This window comes from Zootoca vivipara, chromosome 1 (genome assembly GCF_965207765.1).
Source record: "Zootoca vivipara chromosome 1, rZooViv2.hap1.1, whole genome shotgun sequence".
NCBI classification, from domain to species: Eukaryota; Metazoa; Chordata; class Lepidosauria; order Squamata; family Lacertidae; genus Zootoca; species Zootoca vivipara.
Genome location: NC_142582.1, coordinates 64,876,495 through 64,888,522, shown reverse-complemented (window position 1 = coordinate 64,888,522; position 12,028 = coordinate 64,876,495). Strand labels below are relative to the sequence as shown.

The window sequence follows — 12,028 nt, the reverse complement described above, 5'->3', positions numbered from 1 at the left end:
TAACTTAAACTTCACTAGGTATCCATGAACAAAAAATAAAATTCTATTTCCTATGTTATATTTACACATTAAGAAAAAAACTAAGATGAGATGGTGACTAATCAAAAACTTTGTTTTGAGCTCCAATTAAGGATGGGGATAAATGTTTGTTTCCATATGATTGTCCTTCCTTGATTTTCTACTGACACTTTAGAGCCGATTTTGGCTAATAAATATAATACACTGTTTCTGCACTATTCAGAGTCAAATACAATTTTTTTACCCAAACTGACCAACAAAGTAGCTTTCTACCCTCTGCTGATTCATGAAGAGCCATTCATTGTCAAGAATGCACCTTTAAGTTTTGGAGCATCAACACAGATGCAGGGCTGGAGCTAAAACAAAGTATTCATACATACAAGAATTTTGCATAAATAAATGAAATAACAAAGACATAAAAATGACTCAAATCCGGCAACTGTGAGGCAGGCCCACACGAGTCGAAACAGATGACTTTTGTTCATGTTGTTTTTGTACAACAGTTTCACATTAGTTAGAAGTGATAAAAAATACCATTTATATCCAGTGCTTATAACACTTACGAAATAACATCTGTGAGTGTGTGTTTTTGTACTATGAGCAAAATCAAGTTTCAGTCCTAAAGAACAGTCCTTTGTTCTCCGCCAGCCTGCAGAATATTATTTTGGCATGGTAATAAAATTTATAAAAAGAAATTAACCCACTAAACTAAATGTTTGCCTTTGTGCAAAAATAATTACAGAAAATACAATGTTAGCAATACAGCATTCTACCTATGCAACAAAAAAAACCATGAAGAAATGCAGAGAAAAGAAATGAATTGTAGGGTGGAGAGAGATTTATAACAGGAGAAACCTGTAGAAAATTAATAAATAGTCATTCTTTAGGGGAAAATGAGTACCTCCGCTCCAAACTACATGTATTAGAACACTTCAAATTTCCAAACAATTTTAATAAGAAATGATTTTCTTTTAGTACCTTAATTAGGTAAAGAGGACGCTCACCAGCTAATGACACAGCAAGTGCTTTTAACATCTCAGCTAGAACAGTTTTATTGCTTCAGCTGTAGACATAGGAACATTTTTCAAATAAATAGTAAAAAAAGATAATTTTATTTTGGATTTTAAAATGGCTGCCAAAGCTTGATGGGAGTATTATATGTCAGAATAGTATTTGATCTTGTAAACACAGCAGTCCCTATTTGCTTGTCTGGGTTAAATTGTCTATTTTAATATCGCAAAAGCTACCTCCAGCAGCTGCTTCTGAAAGCTGTCAGGGCATTAGTTTTCTTTACTAGTTGTGCAAGGTTGTATGATAGCATGTCAGCAGTCTGCACTGATTTTGGTTATGTTTGTATGTCATGGTAAGCCCCAAACCATGGTTTACTGTACACAAATGAACCATGCTGGGCTTCCTCCTGTCAGGTGCTCCATGGGAAAAACTGACTATCTCTGCCTTAGAATAACATCCAAGCCAAGGGGTTATGGTTTGTTTTGCTCAAACAAACCATGATAGGAAAGCCAACAACAAACTGGCTTCACTTCTTGGTTTGTTCCAAGCACAACAAAACAAAATCTGTAGTTCAGCCACAGAAGAAAAAGAACATGCATGATTAAATTTATATACTGATTAATGCAAAAAAAGAGGTTTCTATTGCAAGCCAGAGATTATGGTTTGTTTCCTTTCAGTGCTAGCAGGGGGGAGCAAAGTACGAATGATTTGCTCACACATTGTAAGCCATGGTCATTATGTTGGTTCTATTAATGAAAAGACTTTGAAGTCAAGGAAGTGAAAAATATATATAATGATCACAATCTAATGAAAAATCGAATTGTATGTAAGCTAGATGCCAGCTATGGAAGGGGAAAGAACCCCATCTGCCCTAGTCATAGAGTTGGAAGGGATCCTGAGGGTCATCCAGTCCAACCCCCTGCTCCATAAGCAGGGTTGTAGTTTGGGTTGCAACCCATGTTTTCAGAAGAACTGGTTCATGCTCACACATTTATTACATACAGGTTTGGCCATCAAACAAGGTGCAGAAATGTTTTTATAAAACCTGGCACTCTTTCCCCTGAGCAAAGCTAGTAAGAGATGAGGCTACTCTTCCAGCCTTAAACATGGCATCTTTACACTATGTGGAACTCTCAACACAGCCCTGCTTCACAGAATTAATAGGCAGCATGGAATAGGCTGCTTGAAATTGCATTTGCAGGGTAGTGCTCCAGCTGGATTAGTAAATGGTATCTGTGTGTCCCAACACCACAGACAGTTCATGTTGAGTTTTTGCTGGCATAAAGAAAATTGCACACAACTAGTTACACACAGATGTAATGGAAGCGTGGCTTACACATCATGAACTATATGTATGGTTGGCTTTATTTTTAGGACACAAATATTTTGCCCCTATAAAATTGCCATATTTCTGGAGTATATTAAAGATATAATGAAGTAAACAAAATACTTTTCCGAGAGTTGAATATCCCGAAAGAGTCTGATTCAATATTAGTGGCCTGATTCTAAACATACATATTTATGAGATGGTGTAGTTTTCAGTAGAAAGTACTGATGAAGTGAATAAGTAGCTGAAACAGTAGACTCTGGCCTTGACCATGGGGCATAAAATTGATCAAATTCAAAATCTGGGGGCAAACTGACTTCCATTAAGACCTCCATTAAGACCTAGATTATTAACTTGGGAATGTTTTGTTCCCACCTTCCCTTGCTTCTTTATATATTTAACAAAATTATATATTAGAAATGAAATAAATAATTACAATTTCTATAGCATCTTTGACCTGAAGGCTTGAGAGCACTTTGCAAATATTGATCTGATATTGATACTATGCTTGGAAAATAGCTATATGTTTGTCTTGTTTGTCGGGCAAGACTTGGAGCCCTCTAGATAGTTTTCTGCATGTTAGGCATGTATTTGTGCAACAATATGAAACCTGCACATGTACAGTGGTACCTCTACTTACGAATTTTATGCGTTCCGAATGCACATTTTAAGTCGAAAAAATTTGTAAGTCGAATCCCATAGGAATGCATTGGGAGAAAAAAATCGTAAGTAGAAGCAACCCTATCTAAACCGCATCCAAGATGGCGGACGGAGCTCCATTCGTAAGTAGAAACATTCGTAAGTAAAGTTATTTGTAAGTAGAGGTACCACTGTATAGTAAAACCATGTCAGTGAATGACAAAATAATAGAATGAGCTTGGAACTCTATTTAGTTTAGTGAAACTAGCATTTCACACAATTTATATGAGATAGTAAGATTTGTGTGGCTTTTCCTGCATAAAAATCATAGATGGGTATAGTAAATGGATCCTTTAGGTTGTTGGCTATTGATATGGCAACATGTAGTACAGTATTTGAAACTATGACAGCATTTAATTCAGAAACTCATGAGAAAGACTAGGTGAGATGTTGTATACTATGCAAAGTAAAGAGAACCTGAAAGGGATAATTTAGAACTGCTGTAGGGGAGCCTCGGGGCTTATGCAGACCCAGTTGGATTTTTGTAACTTTCTCCCCTTTGAACCATCATGATGACAATTTGCTTCTGAAACAACTTCCCTCAGTTTCAAATTTGGTTCATGCGAAGAGGTGGTGAATTTTGGTTGAGAAAACACAGGCCCTGTTGCTTTATGGAACTAACTGGGTACTTCTTTGACTCCTGGCCTAAAAGTATAAAACAGACACATAGCACATGCATACTAAGCAAATACTGAAAGCATCTGCATCCCTTTGTATCATAGTGTTTTCCCAAATGTTTTCGACACATATAAACATGATCTCCCATTTAAGCATATAATTACCTTTCACTATTAAGTTTCCTGCTATTTTAAGAAAACCACAGGTTTTTGGGGGGAATGGGGCATTTTATAAAGAAGTCAACAACAAACTGAAAATAATGCAAACGCAACAGTACTTTAAAATTTCTTCTTTTTTTCAGTATGTGGCCCCCTGACATTCTGGAATGAATACATTATTAAGAGAAAATGTAGTTAAGACTGAATGTAAGGGTTAAAAGCAAAGGGGCAGTGAAAGGATTTGGAGTTGGCCGTACATTCTTAAGACAGGCCTGTCTGTAGCTGGTGATCACTCTTTTGTGCTTATGTAATATTTTATACTGATGGTACATCAAGAGGCAGAAGCAACTGGGCAAGTGCATTGTGGAAATCATGTTCACTATTTTAAGAATATCCTGTCTCCAGATTCCTGAGTACGTTACCATTTTCTGGAAAAATTAGGCTTTTAAAAAAGATATATAGATATTTTAAGATGCCAAAGGATTGTCTAAGACTTTACAGTGTCCCTTAAGACTTTTTTAAAATGTTAAGATTAAAAAGTTATGAAAGTTTGGCACATCAGAAGGTCAGCGATACATGTGGAGAAAAAAATGGAATTTAGAGACCTTGTTTAAAAAAGATGAGCAAAGACACACTGATGCACATGAGGACTTGTTCTGTTTCATGATAGGAAATTTTGCACTTATTTTTTTGTTTCGTTTTTGTTTTCTAAAATAATTCAGAATAAAAACACATTCACAACCTGTAGGCTGGCACAGCATACCTGAGTGAGAATGTAAAACCCCCATTTAAAACAGTAACTTAAAACCTTTCTCTCAGCATCCAGGAGGAGAAAAAAATAGACAAAAAAGGAAAGACTTGTAAGACAGCTATTGATTTGTATAAGTTTTCAAGTCCCAATGTCTGATACTTAATGTCTTCACCTAAATTTTTAAAAAAGTTCATGAAAATTAGGGAACAATCTGTGTCACACATTAAGAAACATTTAAGACCATTCTGCAGATGTAACTGTAGGAGCCACACATGCATGCAGGCTCATTTAAGAACTTTTTGTCCAAAACAAAAACAAAAAAAGTCAGAGTACTTTAATTCAGCAGACATCCTCAGTTGGCAGTGACAGCCTCATGGGCTTCATTTTCACTGCTATAGTCTGATTTGGGGTCATCCTCAAAGTCCTCATACATTTCCATCTCGTCTTCCCCATTAATCATTTCGTTTCCAGCAAGGCTCCCGCTGTCCGTCTTCATGCTGTAAGTGCTCTGAATGACAGGGATGCTGGGCTCAGGGCTAGCCGAGGTGCTGGAGCAATCAGATGTCATCTGAGGCGATGGTGTAGTAGTTGCCATAGTAATAGCACCAGGATAGACCACACCCGTCCCTGTGGTGATTGGAATCTGAGGCTGTTGCCTGCAAGAAAAGACAAACATGGGGAAGATTTCCTTGAGTTTCCATAAGAAGTGAGTGTCTCTCATTTTGATAGAAGGTGCAGTCACCTTTCAGAAGGAGAACCCTGCTGGTTCAGGCTAAAGGCCCATCTAATCCAGCATTCTGCTCTTACAGTGGCCAACCAGATGCCTACACCAAGTCTTTAAGCAGGACGTGAGCGCAACAACACTCTCCCCACTTGTGCTTCCCAGCAACTGATACTCGGATGCATACTGCCTTTGCAGTGGAGTTAAATATAACCACTAATACCCAATATGCTCCTTGAATTCGTCTAATCTTTTAAAGCCCCCCAAGTTGGTGGCCGGCATTACATCTTGTGGGAAGTGAATTTGGTATTGTCTTCCATGCGTCTGACTCTTGTGTCCCAACCCTAAAACGCTGAATCTTACTGATTTCATTGAGGACATGCTTCCTTGCACATAATTATTACCTAGCTTTTTGTTTATTGTTAATTTATTTCTAATAAATTTCCTCTCCAATTGGAAACCTTCAAAGCACTGAATAAAAACTGATGATTATTTCTGTCTGCTTTCCAATGCAATAATGTCAAGCCTTTCTACATGCCTGACAATATGTTAAAAACTTATACAATGTATAAAAGTAACTATCATTAAAACAAGACAACTGAAACAGCCAATATAACAGTGGAGAGACATAATTAATACACCCTCATCTAGTGATAATTTCAAAAAAGGAAAGATAAGCCAAGTCACAATCAAACTGAGTTTGTGAATAAATTCTAGTTCTGTAGTTTCACACGGGGGCCTTTTCGTTGAGGTATGGTAACTGGCATTAGTTAGCAGTAGAGTGCTGAGAGACAGAAATGTTCTCTTGGTGGTTTGTGAATGCTGCTGTTTTCAATATTGGATTTATATCTATTTATTCTCTTGCAAGAAATGAACCACTTATCCTGTGCAAACAAGAGAAGGGCATTGCTGGCATATAACACACTGGAATACGTGCAGGGTAGTTTCCTAGTACAGTACAGGGGGAAAATTGTCTACACAGTATTTCAGGTTTGGGTTTATCTAAGCACCATATAAGTGGGGGGGGGATTCAGAGCTGTCTTTTTTTCCCTCAAAAAAAAAACCACTTAAATGTTAAATTTGGAAATAGTAATTGTGTGCTGTTCCCTAATCCAAATCACTGAGTCTCAATTCAGCTGCATTTGAGAAAATCTTACGTGCTACATCCTTTGAAACGTAGAAGCCAAATAGAATGACATTAACATCAGATCTCATAAAAGTGCTTACTGCATATATTTCTGACACACTATTGCCCTATTCAAAATAGTAGTTCAAAAGCTTTTAGAACATGTGTGCATTTTTTTGTAAGCATAAATATTGGGAAGGCTTTTCTGCAGTATCTTTTAAGATACAAAGAATAGTTTTCCACAGTATCTTAAAAAATACAAAATGAAAAATCTCAAGGGAGATTTTTCACACAGGGAGCAGGGTTCTGCCAACAACACACAACTGTATCACCTGCCCCCCCCCCAACAACCAATGTGAATGAGCTTGAGGGTGGGCATCTGCAGGGGGAAAGTCTACACAGAGCTGAATCCAGCAAAGTCCTTTTGTGCGCATAATGACTTTGTAAAGAAAACACTCTCCTCCCTCCCATCACGCTGTGTGCCTCCTGAACATGCATCCCTGAGTCTGTTTTGGGGGAGAACCCCCAAAGTAGATTTGGGAGAGAGAGGAGAAGTTCTGTTGCAGAATTTAAACCTTTCCCATTTATGCAATGACATTGTTGGGCACAACTCCCAGGCTATGTCTGAGCTGCTCAGCCCATCGCTGTTAATGAAGCACCAGCTAGAAAGCATGCCTTTCCTGGACTCGTGCCAGGGCAAATCACAATGAATTTGATTCATCGGGTCTAGAAGTTCCAGGTCAAATGCCATAGTTGGATGGTGGCTGATTAGGAGAGCAGGAAGTTGCCACTGGAACATGCTTTTCAAACACTGGTATATGATGCGAAAAGATGTGCAGAATGGTGATTCATAATTCTGGATGTTCACTTATCCAGCTCTTACTCAACTTCCTTGCCTCTCCCACATCATTTCCTATCAGATCCATTTACCTTTCATTTCTTGTGTACCAGCTCCTTTAACTGCATAAAAACCTCACCTCCTTATACCAGATCATCACACATGCACACATATACATTTCCATGTGCAAGCACTGCTTCCCTTGTCCCACACTAGTTAGAACTATTCTTATTCCCTTCTTCACCCTCAATAAGCTTTACTCTTTCACTGGATAATCTGGCTACAGTAGCAATGCCCTTAAGTAAAAGAGGGTGTGTGGCTGATGGGTTGAATATCTGAAACTCGATTCCCAAATAGTTTCTTGGCTGCCTAAAGTCAGCCAACTATGTTTCAGGATAAGGTACATGGGCCTATTGCCTCATCATATTTCAAGATATCTAACCCTCATCATATTTATGGATATCAAAAACTGATTTGGGCAGAAACCCACACTGCTGCAGGCTATACCACAAAATAATTGACTGCAACGTGTGTCTTGCATGCCAAGCCAGAAACAAGGCACAGAACCAAGCAGTCAAGGTCAATTATCTGGTTGCGAAGCCCACAAGAAAAGAATAGTATTATGATTAGAGGACTGAACAGAACATTGTGAATTTAGAAGGGCTGGCAAGAGAAGCTGCTTTCTTAAATTGCCAGAAACCCCTGTATCACCAAGCATCCAAAAATTTGTTTGTGTGTTTATAAGACAGTGGCAGAGATAAACCTATCGAGTGACAATTGTTCTAGTGAATGTCTGGCCTGAAACTGAAGATATATCACAGCACTGCATGCTGCTTAAAAGTCCAAGATGGCACGTAAGAGATTCATTGAATGCATATATGGTTTCTTTCCTAGGAATCAGTTAGATTCCGCCCACCCTGCAGCCTGAGAAATTCAAAGACAGTGCTGAATACAGCAGAGGCTGGGTCAAAAACATGGTGCTACAAACTGAAAAATACATGAGGAGTATGTCTGTCATACTTCCGCCCTGCTGCATACCCAGAGACTCAAGACTCTGTATCAGGTGCATCCCCTCTCCCACAAAGCTTAAGCAGATTGCAGCCCTTTTTTCACTCCACATGCAAACAGTGGACACCCTAGATCTGCATGGGGTTGTGGGAGAAAAGGCTGCAATGTGGAAAACTTGGGGTGGGGGATAATTGTATATTCTTTACTCATTTTAATGGTGTAGTACAACTATTGAAATGAATTTCCAATGTCATGTTGGTGCTTCTGTTCAGTAATTGACTGCTCATATGGCCACTACTGTTTCTGCCCTCACTCCACAGGCAAAAGAGAAAATGATGTGCATGTACTGAGTCTGGATTCCAGGAAATGTTAATAATGGACGTCCTTCTTTGTAAGGGGAAGATTTAACCTCGCTGCAGTAAGTTCCAGCAACAGCAAACTACTTGTAAAAGTGGGTAATGGAATAAATTTAAAGGGAAGGGGTTTGTTCTACACTTTTTCCAAGGACATTTTCACACTATTTTGCTTTATCAGCTTTAGGGAGAAGGGTGAGGGGGTACCTGTTTAAAAGCAAAGAAAAAGCCAATAGTTCCCAGGTAATGGGTTTGTAGGGGTCTTGTGGGTAGGTTACCAGATGGCTGTCAAAAGCAGGGAACCACAATAGACTAAAGAGAGTTTAAATGTTTGGGTCACGGGCTATGATTAATAAATGAATCTTAAACAAGAGTCCCAATCTCATAGGAAGTAAAACTATATAGCAAGTGCTGGATTTGACACGTAAACCTTCCACCTACCCTACAGTAAAAAATTGCCTCATCTCCTGCCTTCGAGATCTCATCAGTTGTTTATATTCTCCAATACGCAGTTTCTTCCCGTCGACAATGCAGGTGCGTTTTGGTCGGGGTTTATATTTGTAATTAGGATACTTCTCTAGGTGGATTTTACTTAGCCGTGCTTGCTCTTCATAGTAAGGTTGTTTCTCTTGGTTTGACATAGATTTCCAGCGAGAGCCTGCACAGAAAAAGATATTAGTGAGCTCTAAGTTTATTTGTCAGTTAATTCTACTTAACAGTCCTTTCTGCCACAGTTCACCTTTCAATACATCAAGCAGCCATCCCAGTTGACATTAAGAATTTGAAATCTACTTTTAGAGTGAGTGGTATGCTTAGTTCTGCAGTATTCTTAGTCTTCAGATATTTCCCTAATATTCTGTAAAGAGTTTTTGCTTGAAAAATGTTTGTAAGTGTACTGTTGGAGAACTGGCCCCATTCACATTAAGGTTTCACTGTTTTTTGTATTTTTTGCTGTTCACTCTTTCAATCAATCCAGGCTTGTATATTTTAAACTATAGCGAGTTATTCACCTATTATTTGAACAAAAATCATTGATTCATGTATACATTGGTAGTTATTTCATTAAGAAACACTACCTGACAACAACCATAAGAGCAATATGTAAAATAACCCAGCAAACATTAGAAATAACCCCAGAATTGGCCTTGCTAAACATCTTCCAAAACAATAATGCCCACCTGCATCACAAAGAACTCATAACCCGCTTACTCTCAGCAACCAGAAACACCATAACCAGATACTGGAGAGACCTGTCAGAAGTAAGCATGGACCAATGGTACCAAACTGTATGGGAAACAGCCTTACTAGAAAAATTAACCAATAAGTTGAAACTGACACAGGGACAAATAGAAGAAGATGGCTTCACCCTGGTATGGTTCCCCTTTATCACATACACAGCCCAACATGACAATGACAAAAATCCACCAACAGCATACAAATCAATATGGCTAACCTGATCCAAAACACCCACCCCACTCACACACAAAACAAAGACCACCACATCCCAACCACAAAGGAACAACCATATCCTAGGCCAACCCCAACATCTCTCACCACCAAAGGAACACAAGCAAACAGCAGAGAACCTACACAAGTGACGCTGACAAAAAAACCCACACATATTAAACAATATAGAAACATTATCACCTGACCCCACCCTCCCCCATCTACCTCTTTTCCCCTTTTCTTCCCAATGTCTCAACAAATGAAACTGATTTGTAAAAATGTTATGAGAGACATTGCACATATCTTTGTAAACCAAGAAAACCTTTAATAAAAAAGAGGGGGGGGCGAAGAAACACTACCTGATTTATTTATTTTTTTAAAAAAACTTTATTACTAGCATAATCCCAATGGATTCTGGGCCTGTCTTTCTCAAACACCATATGGCAAACTGATTTTGAAACAAATGGAACTTTAAACAGCAGTTTGAGATATGATAAGTCTGTGGCTTTAAAATTAAAAAACTGGCAAAAATCCCACTGGACATGCTCTTGGGCACCCTGAAAGTGGATCCTTGAATCTCAGTTATATTACTAGAATCGTGTTTGTTCAGAACCATTCTACTGATCTTTAAAGGGGGGGGGGGAATTCACCTTGCTCATGCATAATTTCTCCAGCAAGAATTTAGCTTGTAAATTTATTATAATGAAACCATGACCTGAAATTTAGCAAAACTTGCTTATTCACAAAACTGGAAATGACCCTCTAACCATCTTAGTGTCTTTAATTTTGATGCCCTTTACTATAACTTTAGTTTATTATCAGCTCCTTGACCCTTGCAAATCCTATTAAACATTATAATGATACAGCCAGATGCAATGCATACACTGAGCTGTATTTGAAAGAAAGTGGAAAGTACATTCGCAATGCTCTTCACTACTTTAATTAATATAAACATTCAGCACAAACTGCACTAATAAAAGACAAATATATATATAACAGTTTACATAGAAAAAAGAAAAGTATTCAGGTCTGTTGTATTGTTTATAGAGAGCTACCTAAACAGTGAAGAAAGAAGGGTGGTTTGTGTTGGGGGGGTTAAAAAGGAGCTTGCAGATGGTTAAAATGATTACAGCTGTGGTGAACGTGGGTGGAAGCTATTCTTTTACCACGAGCTTTTATACATCAACAAATGGAAAAGTTGTATAAATATTATCCAGAGTCAGCAATACTCTGTTGTCAGTTCTAATATTTCAGCTCCTTTTTTGTCATTGTCCTGGAAAATGTGCAGAGATATTATATGTAAATTGACTCTCTCTCTCTCTCTCTCTCTCTCTCTCTCTCTCTCTCTCTCTCTCTCTCTCTCTCTCTCTGTGTGTGTGTGTGTGTGTGTAGTAGCAGGGGAAGTCCTGGCAGGTTTTACCCCTCTTTTAAAAACATATGATTGCTGGCACTTCTGAAATATTTATACTGAATGTTTACATTTTAATGAATACTGTTACTATACTTGTAATGGGGAGGGGGGGTTGTCAAAGAATACACACAAATAATATAGATTCCATAGAGTTGCCAAGACTGGAACAGTGCAGGTTTTATACAAAACTGAGGGGCTATTCATATAACTTACTAAAATAGTAGACAAATATGAGAGCTTCTATGTAAAACACTGAAAGTTTAAGAACAGAGTTATATTTATTTCTGAATTTTTTTACCTCTTAAAGGGGAAAAAAGCAAGTAAGAGAAATAGCTTTGTTAAGTTGCAAGATAATAGTCCATGTATAAACTGAGTTCTTTAACTCATATGGAAATCCAATGTTTTTTATTTAAATAAATCTCATCATCATAAATTTCTGTAGTAGTCTTAAGCTTGAGTACCTCTCTGTGCAATCCTATATATATATATATATAGAGAGAGAGAGAGAGAGAGAGAGAGGTCTGCTCAGAACTAAGCTCCATT

At 38.0% G+C, this 12,028-nt stretch overlaps 1 protein-coding gene across 42 annotated transcripts in view; it reads right to left on the bottom strand.

Moving 5' to 3' along the window:
* Nucleotides 1-3,884: 3,884 nt before the first annotated feature.
* SOX6 (SRY-box transcription factor 6) overlaps nucleotides 3,885-12,028 on the bottom strand; it is a 399,510-nt gene continuing 391,366 nt past the window's right edge. For all 42 annotated transcript variants that reach the window (XM_088653558.1, XM_035119983.3, XM_088653582.1 and 39 more), the window contains 2 exons: nucleotides 9,070-9,286; nucleotides 3,885-5,238 (listed from right to left, as the gene is read on the bottom strand). In XM_088653558.1, coding sequence (XP_088509684.1) covers nucleotides 4,935-5,238; nucleotides 9,070-9,286 — 521 coding nt within the window. In that variant the 3' untranslated portion in view covers nucleotides 3,885-4,934. The remainder of the gene's footprint in view (nucleotides 5,239-9,069; nucleotides 9,287-12,028) is intronic.